This window comes from Mesoplodon bidens (genome assembly GCF_964165515.1).
Source record: "Mesoplodon bidens genome assembly, chromosome: 20".
NCBI lineage: Eukaryota > Metazoa > Chordata > Mammalia > Artiodactyla > Ziphiidae > Mesoplodon > Mesoplodon bidens.
The window spans coordinates 28,199,934-28,216,252 of record NC_138181.1 but is presented as its reverse complement, the minus strand read 5'-3'; the positions used below and the strand labels follow the sequence as shown (position 1 = coordinate 28,216,252).

General features: G+C 45.7%; 2 protein-coding genes across 3 annotated transcripts in view; one reads left to right on the top strand and one right to left on the bottom strand.

Moving 5' to 3' along the window:
- Positions 1-669: 669 nt before the first annotated feature.
- Positions 670-4,868, top strand: SLC25A4 (solute carrier family 25 member 4). Its single transcript, XM_081220694.1, has 5 exons — positions 670-803; positions 1,156-1,350; positions 2,641-3,127; positions 3,653-3,793; positions 4,679-4,868. The coding sequence occupies exons 2-5, from the start codon at positions 1,240-1,242 to the stop codon at positions 4,834-4,836; spliced, it is 897 nt and encodes a 298-aa protein (XP_081076820.1). The 5' UTR covers positions 670-803; positions 1,156-1,239; the 3' UTR covers positions 4,837-4,868.
- A 9,764-nt stretch (positions 4,869-14,632) lies between these two features.
- CFAP97 (cilia and flagella associated protein 97) overlaps positions 14,633-16,319 on the bottom strand; it is a 34,706-nt gene continuing 33,019 nt past the window's right edge. For both annotated transcript variants that reach the window (XM_081220759.1, XM_081220758.1), the window contains exon 5: positions 14,633-16,134. In XM_081220759.1, coding sequence (XP_081076885.1) covers positions 16,007-16,134 — 128 coding nt within the window. In that variant the 3' untranslated portion in view covers positions 14,633-16,006. The remainder of the gene's footprint in view (positions 16,135-16,319) is intronic.

Here is a 16,319-nt window from a genome sequence, read left to right as displayed (position 1 = left end):
TGTTAAGGAAAATCAAAGCTCATGGTAATATATTTGCTTTAAAAAAACTCCACAAATTAATTGCAATCAATCCCTAGGACTAGATAGCATGTATCTCCCCCAACCCAGGTGTCTATTAAAAAGAGGCAAATACAGTCAAGGATTCGACCTTCTCTTACTTAACATCCCGGTCACCCAGCTGCTCCAATGGGAAGGGTAACAGCACTGACCCTCCGAAAGCCGCCAGCTGCCTGAGAACATTCCGCCCAGAATGTGTGCTGAGATTCCATTGAGCGCAGAGTGGAACATTAAGCCCTTAAGTGATTAAAAAAAAAAAAAAAAAAAAGGTATCCTGTACCCTATAAGGTCCTTGGGGCTATGTATCATGGGGTCACAGGCTGACCCAATAGAAAAACAGCACACACACACACACAACTTGCTAAAATAAGTATTCACCTAGTGGCCCCCTGCACTCGGCCTGTCCTGGTGGCGCAGAGTGCCCGGCACAGAAACATTTGATAGCAGAATGAAGGATTGAACGATTGAATGGTGAGAAGAGGGGATTCAGCAGGTTGCCAAATTAGATGAAGCAACCATAGCATCAAGTGACGTTAGTGTATTTATTTTGGCGGATCTTATTTGTGAACGCACACAACTCTTTAGAGGCCCGCATCCAGGCAGGGAGCTCTGGTGAGGGACACAGTTACAAGGAAGAAGAAGGAAAAGTAGCATTTCAGGCCTTGGCCAGGGGCGGGTCGCGTGCAGGCCCGAGGCTAAAGCGAGCTGGGCTGGAGGCTGCAGGCAGGTCCTGTGTCTGCGTCCAGGTAAGGCCCGGGACTAAGCCTCCTTGTGCTATAAATACAGCGACCCACATGCTGCGCAGACACGGTGTTCCCTCTGCTCGCGGGACAGATAACATGAATTCGCCCTTTAAACGTCCCAAGTAAAGGCACAGTACCCGGCCCACCCCTGCCTCCCGGAAGCGCCTTGCCCCCTTTGCCCTCTGCAGAGGAGGGGGCCGGCAGGGGTGGGGGGGTCCGGCGCACCTGCCCAGCCAATGCGCGGGGCGCGCACTGCCCCGGGGTCCCTACTCCTCTCGCGAGAGGCTGGGCGGGGCATATAAGGCCGGCTGCGGGGAGGGGTGGGGGGAATCAGCGGCCCCTTCGCGTCGCGCAGGGACAGAGCCGGGGACTCTGTGCCTGGCCAGGCGAAGAGAGCGAGAGCGCGGCTCCCGGAGGCGGTGTGCGCCCAGCCGTCACCATGAGCGACCAGGCTTTGAGCTTCCTGAAGGACTTCCTGGCTGGCGGCGTCGCCGCTGCCATCTCCAAGACCGCGGTTGCCCCCATCGAGAGGGTCAAACTGCTGCTGCAGGTGAAGACCGAGCGGGCGCGGGCGCGGCGAGCTGGGCGCGGGGCGGTGCGCGCGGAGCCCGGGCGAGCTGCGGGGCGAGGGGAAGCGGGGCGCCGCCGAAAATCCGCTCTAGGCCTGGGCCCGGCGCGCGGCCTGCGAGAAGGGGAAGGTGCCCTCTGCTCAGAGAAAGGTCCAGCGTCAGTCAGTAGCGGGTTCCCGGTGTCGGGTGGCGCCCCGCGTGCGCGTGTCTATATATGGAAACCCACCCGGAGTAGGTTGCAGCTAGCCAGATCCTGCTCGGGGACAGCGCGGGCACTCAGGCTTCTTGGGTCGGCCTCACCTCTTGATTTTCAAAGTCCCTTGCATCCTCTTACCAGCATCTACCTTTTACAATAAAAACATCAAAATAATTTTTATTACTTGAGATTATTACGATGTCCCGTGCGCTGTGCTATAGGCTGACATATCTATTATTCATTCATCTTTGTATGACCACTGTAAGGTAGGTATTATTTTTCCCCATTTTGCACATAAACAGGTTTTGAGAGACTAAGAAACAATTTTCAGAATAAACTTAGATCGCTTTACTCATCCTTTCCCCAAATCTTTTCCTCCCCAGCCTGGTCTCTGAATGGCTTGTCCTCATCATCCCATGTATCCTTTTTTTTTTTCACTTGCCCAAAAGGCAAGGGCCCCTCCAGTGAGGAATTGGGCATTCTCAATTTGCGAGTCAAAATGATCAGTAACAAGAAAAACCCCAACAAATTGCCCACGGCAACAAACCCCTCAATAATTAATTACTTGGATAATCCTCTTGAAAAATTTCAGGCTTGAATGCCTAGTGGATTCCTTCTCCTGCTGTTAGAACATCTACTACTCAGAGATCCTGGTCTCCAGGGAGACTAGAGAGAGACTGAGGAATTCTCATCTCCTGCCGATTATGTCTGTCAAATCAGAGCAGGTGTCCTTTGGGGCAAGGATCTTTAATCATTTCTGTCTCCCAGTAAGCCCCTAGTATAGTTCTGGCACCTAGGAAAAAATGCAACAAATAAATGACTCCCTTTATGTAATCAAATCACCCTTTCTGTTTATTTGGAGCAGAAACCTTTCTCTCAAATGCCCTGATAATTGAGGCAAAATTGGGTTTGGGGGGCGTATTATCCAAGTAGCTAACACATTTACTCAGTATTCACTTGATTTCCCCATACTTTTCAAACAAGGAAATCCAGGAAGTGCACACCTCGTTCTCCTGTCGTCTTTCCTTCTCTCTGCCCTGCCTGTCCTCAACCACCCTCCTCCTCCCCTCCACAGGTCCAGCATGCCAGCCAACAGATCAGTGCTGAGAAGCAATACAAAGGGATCATTGATTGCGTGGTGAGAATCCCCAAGGAGCAGGGCGTTCTCTCCTTCTGGAGGGGTAACCTGGCCAACGTGATCCGTTACTTCCCCACCCAAGCTCTCAACTTCGCCTTCAAGGACAAGTACAAGCAGATCTTCCTGGGGGGCGTGGACCGGCATAAGCAGTTCTGGCGCTACTTTGCCGGTAACCTGGCTTCCGGTGGGGCAGCTGGGGCCACCTCTCTCTGCTTTGTCTACCCGCTGGACTTTGCTAGGACCAGATTGGCCGCCGACGTGGGCAAGGATATTGCCCAGCGTGAGTTCACTGGTCTGGGCAACTGTCTCGCCAAGATCTTCAAGTCTGATGGCCTGAGGGGTCTCTACCAGGGTTTCAACGTCTCTGTCCAGGGCATCATTATCTACAGAGCCGCCTACTTTGGAGTCTACGACACGGCCAAGGGTGAGAGAAGGGCATCAGGGGGCGCAGAGCGGGGAGGAGGAGGGTGTGTGCAGAGAGGATCCTGAGGGATCTCTGACTGATAAAGGACTTTGTATTTGTTCATCTTGTGTGTCCCTTGCCCTGGCCTAAACTGAGGCTTCTCAGTGAGGAGGTGTTGAGGCGTGGATCAATAGCTGGGGGATTCTCCTTGTCCTCTACTGAAATAAACTGGCCTTGAGTTATTGGCGAGGACGGATGAAGGGGGAGCCCAGCTCCCTCTATCAGTTACCAAGTTTAACTTGGAGCCGCTTCAACATGCCCTGTGCACTGGGCACAGCTCTGGCTTTGCGGATCCAGGGAGGGTGCCACCAGCTTTTGTTGGCTGCCTGGTTACTCATGAGGCACCCCACGAAGGGCGGACTCTTCTGGAAGGGTAGGGCATGGAGTTGGAGGTGTGGTGGCCTGTTCTCCATCCCCACCTGCCTTTTGCTCAGCTGTTCCGAGGAATCATGTCATGGTCATTTGGTTTCTTGGCTCTGCCCACAGGTATGTTGCCTGACCCCAAGAATGTGCACATTATCGTGAGCTGGATGATTGCCCAGACTGTGACGGCGGTCGCAGGGCTGGTGTCCTACCCCTTTGACACTGTCCGCCGTCGGATGATGATGCAGTCTGGTCGGAAAGGGGGTAAGCCTGAGACCTATCAGAATCTTATTTTTCTGCTCAAGGAGAATATTAGTCAGTGCTCTTTAGGGCCTTCACTATTCTAAGTCGTTAAAATTGTGCTAAGAATTTAGGAAAGAAAGATGGTAATGAATCCTCCCCAACATTCTCAACTATTCCTTTAAAAAAAGATTTTTTATTTTTATCAAAGAAATGATAAGAACACCCAAAATGGGATATTTAGAAGTGAACTTAACTAGGTATCTAGCATCATAGAGGCCTTAGGCCCTTTTCCTAGAGCCTGGGTGCAGAAGCAAGGGGGAAGAATTGAAGTAGTCAGCTAGTTTATTTAAAAATACTTCTTCTCTTATCTAGTTATTACAAGTTTTACTGGGGAGGGTGATTTAGCTGGGCGAGAGATGGCCTGAAGCAGTCTGTCGCGATAGGAAAAGTTTTGGCTTCCATAGGTTGAAACATATGAAATTGCCATGTTTACAGTAAAAAGACATCGAATGTTGGCAGTTTCTTATGGTTCAACCTGATAATTGCATCTCTTATTTTAACCTTAGGCAGTATAATCTGAGATTAGGCCTCAGTTTTCTCATCCATAACAAAGGGGACCACCCAGCTTAATACTTCCGCTCCAGCCAGCTCCCTTCCTGTTTCTCTGTTTGACTTCTGTGCATTAGCTCGTTCATCATCCCCAGTTCTTCAGTTGATCTTGAGTTGAGCTGAAGTAGGAATCACCAGAGACCCCCCTTAGCAGTTATGCAAGGGGAGGGGACGTCCTGTTGAATGTGCATAGAGCGGGGCGGAAGGCTCAAAGTGACTATGTGGGCAGATGTCTTTTGGAGGAAAAGTCTCTTTCCCCCAGACTTATGGAGCCCTTACCAACATTTGTTTCCACAGTGGATATTATGTACTCTGGGACAGTGGACTGCTGGAGGAAGATTGCAAAAGACGAAGGACCCAAGGCTTTCTTCAAAGGCGCCTGGTCCAACGTGTTGAGAGGCATGGGCGGTGCTTTTGTATTGGTATTGTATGATGAGATCAAAAAATATGTCTGATGTAATTAAAACTCAAGTTCATTGGTTCCAGATCCATTGTGTGGTTTAATAGTCTCTTCCTAGGGGAAGTAATAAGAAAGATCTGGGATGAAACCAGATTGAAAGGAATACCTCAGGAAAAAAAAAAAAAAGGCCTCATTGAGTATTCATTAAACCACAAATGTATTTTGTATTTATTTTACATTTAAATTCCCACAGCAAATAGAAAATAACTTATCATACTTATATAATTAACTGAAGATACAATAATGAATAACTGAATGTGAAATGTCAGTGAAGACCACTTAATGCATGCTATTTTACTGAATTCTTATCAACTGCCAAATGGATTAAAATCGTAAGACCATCAATCTTATTTTCTAGCATGACTCATTTATAACTCCGTGGCCAAGCTTCTAAATGTCAGATATTATACTGTGTATCATGTGAGCACCTACAGGGCTTAAAGTTCTGGTTTTCAAACTGAAATAGGTTATGCCGTCTCTCTTCACCTTACCTCCTACGATGCTGCTGTAGACTCTTAGTGGTAACACGGATCGTAGCTTCTATAATCTTACCTTATTTTATGCACTTTCCTACTGTCTTCAGGAATTCTGAGGTTCCACTAAAAGCTTTAAATCACAGCTTCAAGAGCTTTGCATGATTAGGAAATGCTCTGTATTAGTGCCTTTAGAGAATTGTGATACTTGGAATTTTATGACAGGTGGACAGTATTCATTGAAAATCAGTTAGCAAGCTGGTATTTAATGCCTATTAGGTCCTGTGGAAGATACAAAAAGGCAGGAGGCTATTCTGAAAAAAGCTTAAGTGGGGTTAGGAGAGAGGAGTGACATGGCATTGTTAGATTATGTAACGTTTAATGCAGTGAATCCTGGCTGAGTAGGACTAGAAGCCGGGAGATGAACTGGGGGCGGGGGTAGCAGGTGGTCCTTGAAAGAAAATAACTAGATTTAAATACGTGGGTATAGACAGTATCCGCCAGCACTTCTTTTCTGCAACAGTTTATCAAGACCTAGAGGAAAGTCAGTTTTGGGTTTGACTCTCATAAACCTGTTTGCGAGAGGAAAGTAAGCATTATTGGTCCAGAAGAACACGCAGTTCATGTGGTCCTTGCTTGCTGGGAGTGACCTGGAGGAAACAACCTGCTGGCGAAGCCTGGAGGGCAGGCACATGTCTTTTTTGGTTCTCCTGACAGGTGTTTGAGGGGCGTCTCGGTACCCTCTGTTTTTGTTTTTGTCTGCAGGGCCTTAGTTCCCCGACAAGGGATTGAACCCAGGCCATGGCAGTGAAAGCGCAGCGTCCTGACCACTGGACCGCCAGGGAAGTCCCGGGACCCTCTGTTCTTTACCCTTCTTCCCAATCTCTTCTCCTTACTCCCGCCTCCCCGGTAAAAAAATCGGCTGCCTCGTTTCACTCTAGTAACTAAGGTCTGCGTTTGGCCACCTCCAAGGTTACATCCTTCCTAATCTAGCAGTTGTCTCTGCCGCTGGAAAAGGCCAGAGAGCTAAAAAGAAAGTCTCTTAAGGCCATCTCGAGGCCAGGCCACAAACGCTGGTTGTTAGGCGCCTTCTGGATACCTTGTCCTCATTGGCTTTCCAGTGCTAAGGATGACAGAAACGGCGCAAGTTCTGTTGCTGATGGAGAGAAAAGAAAAGCAGGGCAGGCTAGGAGGACAGATATTTTTGTGAAGTATATCTCAAAGTAAGGCCAGCCCTTTGAGTAATTTCAAGCCTAAGAGTTAGCCGGGGGTGCGGGATGTGGGGTATGAGAAGCAGGTGGGCAGTGTGAGCAGTGAGTGAACAGCGGGCTCTCCCTGGCAGGAGCGGGAAGTGGACTGAACATTTATCAGTGTCACTGTCTCCCTTCTGCACGTGACCCAGATGTTGGCCTCCCCCATCCCCGTGTTACCCCTGAGGCATCCGGAGCGGAGATTTGGGTAAGGAGCCTGTGGAATCCGTCCTCAGCCCGGCTCCTGAGCGCACCCAGAAACCCCCAGCCCCCTCAGCCTCTGACAGGCAGTACCTCCGCTTACCGCCCTAGCTCTGCAGTCTTCTCACTGTGCAGAGCTGTCAGGCTTGAAGGTTTGGAGGGCTGAGAAGTGTTTAAAGTAACAACTGGGAATGGAGTGTCCCGCCCCCAGGGATTCCTCACTAGCCCTCTTTCCTGCAAAGCTCTCTCCCTAAATGCACCCCTTCTCTTACCAGCACCCCCAATAGGCCCTTTTCATTTTTTATGGATATTCTCCCTAAAAGCCTCACCTATGGGTATCTTCTGTCTTTTTAGCCACCTTATTTTGTATTTTGAGTGTATGGGAAAAAGTATGGAGGCTGACAGAGAAGAAGGCAGCTCATAAGGGTAACTTTGAAAGAAAGCTCGCCTCCACGGTTTGTGTTTAAACCTCAATTAACGGAATAATGGCTTCCATTCTGTTTTACTTTGTGTAGAATATGGACCATAAACTGTGCTGAGGCAAAATTTAAGAACACCTACAGCATGCAACGCAAACTCAGGACAGTGATCATCTTTTTCACTGCCTTGTGCCTGGGACATGGGTGGTGTTTAATACGTATTTGTTGAATGCAAGAATGAATGAGGAAAAGGTGCATCCGAAAAAAACAGAGAACCTGGGGAGTATTTGGGGAAAGTCGAGTCCTCCAGTTGGTTGGGACCTTTTTTTTTTGTGTGTGGTACGCGGGCCTCTCACCATTGTGGCCTCTACCATTGCAGAGCACAGACTCCGAACGCGCAGGCTCAGCGGCCATGGCTCACAGGCCCAGCCGCTCCGCAGCATGTGGGATCTTCCTGGACTGGGGTACGAACCCATGTCCCCTGCATCGGCAGGCGGACTCTCAACCACTGCACCACCAGGGAAGCCCCCAGTTGGGTGGGATCTTGAACACGCAGAGGGTAGTAAGTGGACAACCACGTTGGGGTCACGTATTGACCCCAATATAATGTTATGGATGAAAATTTATGGCTGCCTTAAATTCAAATTTCAAGTCCTTAAATACAATTTTACAAAATCTATCATGCCATAAATTCCTTTCATTTTTCTGCTTCTCTTGAATATTAGTTTTTATCAGTGCATGAAAAAGTACACTTGTTCCTCATTTGCAGATTCCATATTTGCAAATTAGACTCCTCTCTAAAATTTATTTCTAACCCCTGTGTGTTCATTCTTGGACATGAACAGAGCAATGAAAAACTTGCCTGACACGTGTCTTCCCAGCTGAGGTCAAACTAGTCCATGACCTGCCTTCGTGTTTCCGTTCTGCTCCCACTCTGAAAACGGGGCCTTTCGTGACCTATTCAGTGCCATGTTTTTCACCTTTTTGTGCTTTCTGTTGGTGATTTCATTGTTTAAGATGGCCCCAAAGCGTAGTGGTGAAGTGATGTCCGGGGTTTCTAAGTGCTGGAAGGCTGTGCTGTGCCTTATGGAGGAGATATGTGTTAGATGAGCTTCCTTCAGGCCTGAGTGCTGTTGGCCATGAGTTTAATGTTAATGGATCAACCATATATATTAAGTATGTGGCTTTAAACACAAACACACATAAAACAAGGTTATGTATTGGTTGGTTGACAAAAATGTGACCAGAAGCTCAAAGGAACCTAACCTGTATTTCCCTTAGGAGCAGTGAACCAGTATTTGCTAATTCAGTGTTCCTGCTAACACTATAGGACATGACTACCACAAATAATGAGAATCTACTGTTTTATAATTGTTAATGTACAGCGTATGTATTAAGGTTACCTATGTCTCATAAGACATTTTGTAGAATATAATTTTTCTGTATTCTATTCATTTTTAATTCTTGCAGCCCTTTACTAGAGCATCTTTAAACATTTTATTGTAGTTCAGTTTCCCTATTTCTTGCAGTTTCTTGCAAATATCGATGAGCTAAATATTACTAAGTGACACCCTATGGTCTCACATATGCCTGAATGCTGTGGCAGATCCAAAAGCATGATGGGGGGGGGTCTCTGCTCTCAAGGATTTTCTTTTGCTTTATTTGGGATGTAAAACACAGACTAAAGTCAATACCTGAGACCATGTGACTTAAGTACCAAACCACATGACATATAATCTAAAGTCAGTGCTTCCTAAGCTTTCTCTAGCTAAAAGCCTATTTTAGTAATCCAAATACGATGTGATAAAGGTGTGGATTAGAGTGATGGCAGTGAAAATGAGGAATGTGTTATATCTTGAAGAATGACAGGACATAATTCAGACACTGAAGAAAAATGTTAATCAGCAAGAATGCTGAGCTTTAATGTTTGAGAAAAAATGACACTACCCTGACAGAGAAGGGACTTCCCTGGTGGCGCAGTGGTTAAGAATCCGCCTGCCAATGCAGGGGACACGGGTTCGATCCCTGGTCCGGGAATATCCCACATGCCTCAGAGCAACTAAGCCTGTGTGCCACAAATACTGAGCCTGCGCTCTAGAGCCCGTGAGCCACGACTACTGAGCCCGCGTGCTGCAACTACTGAAGTCTGTGCGCCTAGAGCTCATGCTCCGCAACAAGAGAAACCACAGCAATAAGAAGACCACGCACCGCAACGAAGAGTGGCCCCCGCTCGCCCCAACTAGAGAAAGCCTGCACGCAGCAACAAAGACCCAACACAGCCAAAAATAAATCAATCGATCAAATTAAACACAAAAAACAACAACAGAGAAGATGACCGAGATGGCCTTAAAGAAGAGTCACCACCATTAGGGGTTGGAGAGACAGGTGCTAGTCCCAGTCATCAGGCAAAACCCAGGGAAAGAATTGAGGAAACCCATGTGGCATCATAGTAAAGTAGAGGATTATTTCAAAGAGGGTCAATAATAGCAGATGCCCCAGAGAGGGTAGGAAAGAAGGAGATAGAGAGAAAGGTCTTGGGATTTGGCAAGGAGGGAGCCATCAGTGACCTGAACAGGTTCAGTAATGGTGCTGATGAGGTAAGGCAGCAATTTTTTTTTTTTTTCCTCGGTACGCGGGCCTCTCACTGCTGTGGCCTCTCCCATTGCGGAGCACAGGCTCCGGACGCGCAGGCCCAGCGGCCATGGCTCACGGGCCCAGCCTCTCCGCAGCATGTGGGATCTTCCCGGACCGGGGCACGAACCCGTGTCCCCTGCATCGGCAGGCAGACTCCCAACCACTGCGCCACCAGGGAAGCCCTAAGGCAGCATTTTTAAGAGGTTATGGAGGGAGTGGGGAGTGGGGCAGAAGAGGGACGACACACATTCACCCCCCACACAGCTGAGCACACGCCAAAGCAGCAAGTCAGGCCCTGGAGCCAGAGTGAATGCCAGACTGACCCAGTCCCTGTCACTGAGGAGGAGTCTTAACAGAGGAAAGAACGTAAATAAATAACTGCAGTAACTTAGAGACTACAAGTCCCAGAGCAGAGGGCTGGTAAGAAAGAAAAACCAAGTGATGGGTTATTGGGTGAATGTGGCAGGCCTGCAGCGAGATGTCAGAGGATTCAGAGTACACACCCTTGGGCTTCTGGAATCCAGTGGACCAGGGGAGACAGGTGGCAGCCAAGGTGGAAGGACCCGTGTGTACAAAGAAAAAATTCTCACACAGCATTCTCAATTTAGTACAAAGAAATAAAAACAGGGTAGTAGCCAAAGGGTCGGTTAGACAAAGGGAATTTTTGCCCCCAAATTTGGAAGATGGGCTCATTTGAAGCCCGGTGACTAAGAGGGCAGAGAACGGTAAGAATAAAGGGAATGGTAAGCATGGACACAACTGTTTGAGCTTATCCACCAGTCCCTTCATACCAGCGTGTGAATACCTACACTGTGCTAGACCCAGAGAACATACAGTTCCAGTAAAACATGACGTCTGCCCTTAGGGAATTTACGGTCTGGGGGGAGGCTGAGCCTTAAGGAAGGCTGAGAGGGGTGTGTGGGCGTGATGAGAAGTGAGGCTAAATAATGAAGCGCTTAGTGGGCTCTTCTGCAGAACTTCCACTTTTTTTTTTTTTTTTTTTTTTTTTTTTTGCGGTAGGCGGGCCTCTCACTGTTGTGGCCTCTCCCCTTGCAGAGCACAGGCTCCGGATGCGCAGGCTCAGCAGCCATAGCTCACGGGCCCAGCCGCTCTGCGGCATGTGGGATCTTCCCAGACCGGGGCACGAACCCGTGTCCCCTGCATCGGCAGGCGGACTCTCAACCACTGCGCCACCAGGGAAGCCCCAGAACTTCCACTTTTGTACGACAGTCTCTCGAGAGCCGTTGAACTTTCACAGCAAGGAAGTGACGCGACCAAGTTTCCACTTCAGCACTTTGGCAGCAGCGTGGAGAAGGGACTGGGGGCGAGGAGACAGCAGTGGAGGTGATAAACGATGACCTGGAATCAAAGCGATAACCGCAGGATGACGTGAAGACCTGTGAGCACGGGGGAAGAGGCTGGGGTTATTCCCGGGACTCAGTCACTGGTGGGAACCAGGCGAACAGGGAGCGTGGCCACCACCACCCTCAACTCGGGGGGGCTGAAGCGGGGGTAAGAAAACGGGGCTGCTTCATCTGACAGCTGCTCAGACCCCTCCAGGCTCAAGATGAACACGAGTCATTTGGCAGTTTCACTGTAACATCGAAGAATCCCCTCAAAGCAGAGTGTATTTATGATTCATAAAGGATTTCCATACTGGCAGACCAGGTAATGCCAACCAGTGGTCTCTCTGCAAACGACTAGAAAGAGGGTTCAAACGATTTAAAATAAAAATTTGCTTGAAGGCACCGGGGAGCTAAAGGGGCATGGGAAATTGGGGCCAAGATTTGGGGGAAGACATCCTGAGAAAAGAGTCTGGTGTTCGGGGTCCATTTCCCCAGGAGGTGGGAGGTGTCTGAAAGTCGTGGAAATGTGGCTGAGAACTAGAAAGCGATTCTGAGAGCCTCTCAGGGAGGGAAGCGGGGCCCGCCCAGGGAGGGAAGCCCTGGGAGCCCTCCTGAAGCAGGAAGAGGGAACCGGAGACCGGCTGGAGACCGGCTGGCCCTGCAGTCACTGACGCCCGCCTTCAGACCATCTCGTCCCTTCAGCTGGATTAGGGCGATTTGAGATTGTGAGCACCCCTGCTGCCTGCCAGAAGCAAAAGTAAATCTCGTCTGCAAGAAAATATCATCCAGAGCAACAGTCAACAAACGTTTTCTCTGAAGGACAAGGTAGTAAATATTTCAGGCTGTGGCGGTCAGATGGTCTTTGACACAGCACAGTTCTGCCCTATTGCAAAAGCAGCCCTGGTTAAGACAAATGAACCCAGCGTGGCTGGTCTACAGAACTTCACGTACAGACACTGAAATGTGAATTCCATATAATATTCACAAAATATGCTTTTAAAAAAACATTTAAAAAGGTAAAAGCCACAAAAATGGGCTCTGGGCTGCTGAATTCAGCTAATGTGCTGTAAGTCGCTGAACCCTGATCTAGAGCTTCTAGTTTTTCCTACAATGTTTCATATAAACTAAACCAAAACCACAAATATAACTTTAAAACATCCTATAAAAATATATTCTAAAGGGCCACGGTGTAAAAAGTGGAAATCAGAAGGGCAACTCGAAAATATTTTGAACTTGAAAATAAAAATACCATGTTATCAAAACTTGTGGGAAACAGCTAAAGCTATGCTAAGAAGAAATTTATAGCCTTTGATGCATCTATTGGAAAAGAAGGGCTGAAAATCAGTGAACTATACACCCATTCCCAGAAGTTTAAAAAACAGCAGCAAATTAAACCCAAAGAATAAAGCTGGACGTAAATAACTAAAGTAATAGAATTAATGAAAAAAGAGATAACAGTGCCAGGTGAACTGCATATTTAAGTGTGAAAGGCAAAACTTTTAGAAGATGACTGAGCAGCATTTTTTCATGTCCTCGGGTAAATGAAAATGTATAAAGCCCAACATTTTTAAAAGTACTAGTCATGCAAGAAAAGACTGACAAACTGGACTAAACTAAAATTAAGAATTTCTGTTCAGAGACACCATTTATAGTGAAAAGGCAAGCCAGACTGAGAGAAAATTTTTCTAACATGACTCCACTGGGATTGATCATATCCAGAACACATAACTGCTCCTGTAACAAGAAAAAGACATCCAACCAACAGAAAAACAGGCCAAAAGCTTGAAAACGTACCTTACAAAAGATATCCTAGGCTTCCCTGGTGGCGCGGTGGTTGAGAGTTTGCCTGCCGATGCGGGAGACACGGGTTCATGCCCCGGTCCGGGAAGATCCCACATGCCACGGAGCGGCTGGGCCCGTGAGCCATGGCCGCTGAGCCTGCGCGTCCGGACCCTGTGCTCCGCAACGGGAGAGGCCACAACAGTGAGAGGCCCGCGTACCGCAAAAAAAAAAAAAAAAAAAAAAAAAATCTTTCATAGAATCTTATTAAAAAGGATGTAACATCAGTTTAACATTTGACAGATATGAAAATAACTCTCAATAAGAACCTTGCCTAGTAATTGTAGACCTTGGATTAGTATAACTTCTAGTTGCACGTGTAAATCTTCAAAATATATCTCTCAGGTACAAGGGAACCAAATGTAAAGTAGTGCTAGATGATCCTTCACTTTTTTTATGTTCTTGAAAATGAAAATAGTATACTTATGATTCCTTCAAAAAAATACCCTTTAAACCATGACATCTTAGAAGTACCTTGACTTATATCAGAGAATATCACATTTTTCAACTCCTGTCCCTCTATTAATACTTATCATATAAACGAATCATGACAACAGAATTGTAAATTCCACTTTGAGAAGATGAATATTGTTGCTCTTCCTGACTTTTACTTCAAGTTGAACCCCTGTTATCAGAAATACTTAGATGAACCTCCCCTGTTAACGTAGTAAAAACTAAAGGCATTATATTAGTATCTAAAATCAAAATACAAAGAAAAAAATTTTTAATGATCAAAAACAATAGTACAGCTTTATCTACAAAATTGTAATTGTATCGTGACATATGGTAGCAAAAACCATACAAAATGTATTCAGAGACTAATGCTGTTACATAAAAGGTTTCATACTTTTTTTTTCTCTAACAACTTAAAAATCAATTTTAAAAAATTGGCTAACTCGGGCTTCCCTGGTGGCACAGTGGTGGGGGTCCGCCTGCCGATGCAGGGGACACGGGTTCGTGCCCCGGTCCGGGAAAATCCCACGTGCCGCGGAGCGGCTGGGCCCGTGAGCCATGGCCGCTGGGCCTGCGCGTCCGGAGCCTGTGCTCCGCAGCGGGAGAGGCCACAGCGGTGAGAGGCCCACCTACCGCAAAAAAAAAAAAAAAAAAAAAAAAATTGGCTAACTCACTATTGAGCAGATATTCAAATGCTGAATTTTAAATTCAACATTATCATATCGCTCCTTAAAGACAGGTTGTTATACAAACATTAAAAGTGCAATAAGTTAAAAAACAAAACAGAAACCTTGGTTTAGTGTAGCCAAAATTTATATATAAAGCGGAGCACTAAGTGATGGAAAAATCCGTTCACCAGAACAGAATATCAGAGAACAGCGAACGAACATTATAAGCTCAAAGAAAGCAGCAGAAAAATCTCACAGTCAGGTTGTGTTCACACAAATTTTTTAACCCCATTCTTCCCACATTTCATGGGCCCTATCCTAAACAAAATCTATCAATACAAACTAAGACCAAGAAATTCTGAATTGATGTTCAGTAAAATGCAGTTTGGCTTACTGCCAAAGGTATTAAGAAAAGTTAAGTCCGGCGTGCACACTACAGAGCTTGAGTTAACCCAGAAAAACAAAAAACAAATCTTACTGTGGTTACAGATCAAATATTCACACTAAGAAAAGGAAAGATTTGGCATTTAATATAGAAACTTTCTGATACATTTTAAGGTATAGAGAAAAGGCCAGTAATGAAAACAGTGATAATCAGGACAGCAGAAGCAACATGACCTAGATATACTTTGTTGTATAATTGACATAAAAATATTCTAATTTTAAAAGTCAACTATATTACACCGTACTTGCCATTACTAATTCCATTTAAGATTATTAGGACTTTAAAAGTGGGACTGATAAAAATGATACTTCCAGGATTCAACACAAATGCCAAACCAAAACAAAGCAAGAAAGTTAGCTGACATTTAAAGTAGCCTCAACAAACGTGATTCTTTTCCCCTTTATCATTCATATTTTTAGTTTTCTTTTTCAGCCCTTAAAAACACTAGCTGGAATTTCTAAAGCTGCGAGACAATGCATTTCTTTCTTTTCTCCTCACTTAAAACAATAAACTCTAAGTATAACACAACTCATTAACAGCATCACTTAAAACACTGTCCTGACACAACTCAGGATCTGCTTCTTGGCTCTTCAAACTGGTGGTGCTATTTTGCTGATTCAATAGATACTTGCTTTTGCTTATGATGATCTGGTCCTTGGACAAACTATTCACAATGCAGTAGCTCTAAAGAAACCTAATTTCTCAGAATCATTAACTACTTTCCCTGAATATATAAAAACATGAAAGAGGAGCTTCTAAGTTGAGCTTTCTAATGCTCACAGTTTGAAATGGTTCAGAATGGCTGATAACGTGTTTGAGATCTAACTCAGTTCTCTTCTACAGAAGTAGTAGGCACCTCTGGTGAATCACAAGGATTGCCCCAGTTCAAGCTTCACTCAATCTGCTCATCAAATCTAAATCAGCTCCACCAATTAAAACAAATTTCAAGATTTGTTTCATAATAACTATCTTACAATTAAGTTATAAGTCACACTGCCCAAGTTCTGAAGCAAAGAGAAAACAAAGTCAGTCAGGAGCTATGCTCATGGTATAAAGCTTACAAGAAATGAAAAAAACAACAAACACGAACTATATAGCTAACATCTTGGGTCCAACGTTCAACGATGTATCACAACTGTTCTGTCAGTCTGACAGCTGAGCCAATTTCTATGTTGAGAAAATACACCGGCAAACCACCATTTCTCTGTGCAATACATACAAGTCTCATATAAACTCCTCCTCACAGGAAACACTGATTTTATATTAAATTGTCTTTTTCAAAACAATTTTGCATCAAATTACAATAAATTACAAGTCACTGTTGTACACCTTAAATTGCTTAAAGCAGTATTTAGATGTTTATACAGAGAATGATAGTAATGTACAAAAGCACTTCAATAAGAATTTGATGATCAATGTTTAAAGTAAAAAGAGTTTTTATAACCAAGCTGTACGGACATTAGGGGGCTTAGGTCTTAGCAACAGGCCACTGGATGTGTCAAAAGCTGATTGCTCACTCTTACAACTGAGATCACTGGTAGCACTGGATGTCCTGGAAGCCCCTCCTGAAAATATATAAAGAATAAGAAATGATTTGAATTATTTAAACTAAATATATAAATCATCATCTAATAAACTTCCTCTCCTATCCTGAAGCCCAGAACAAAATTTTCTTCCCTGTCTCACAGGTGTTTTTAATAGTCTAATTTGATTCTCAACCAGGAATGTATTTCTGAATTCCCCGTGGAAC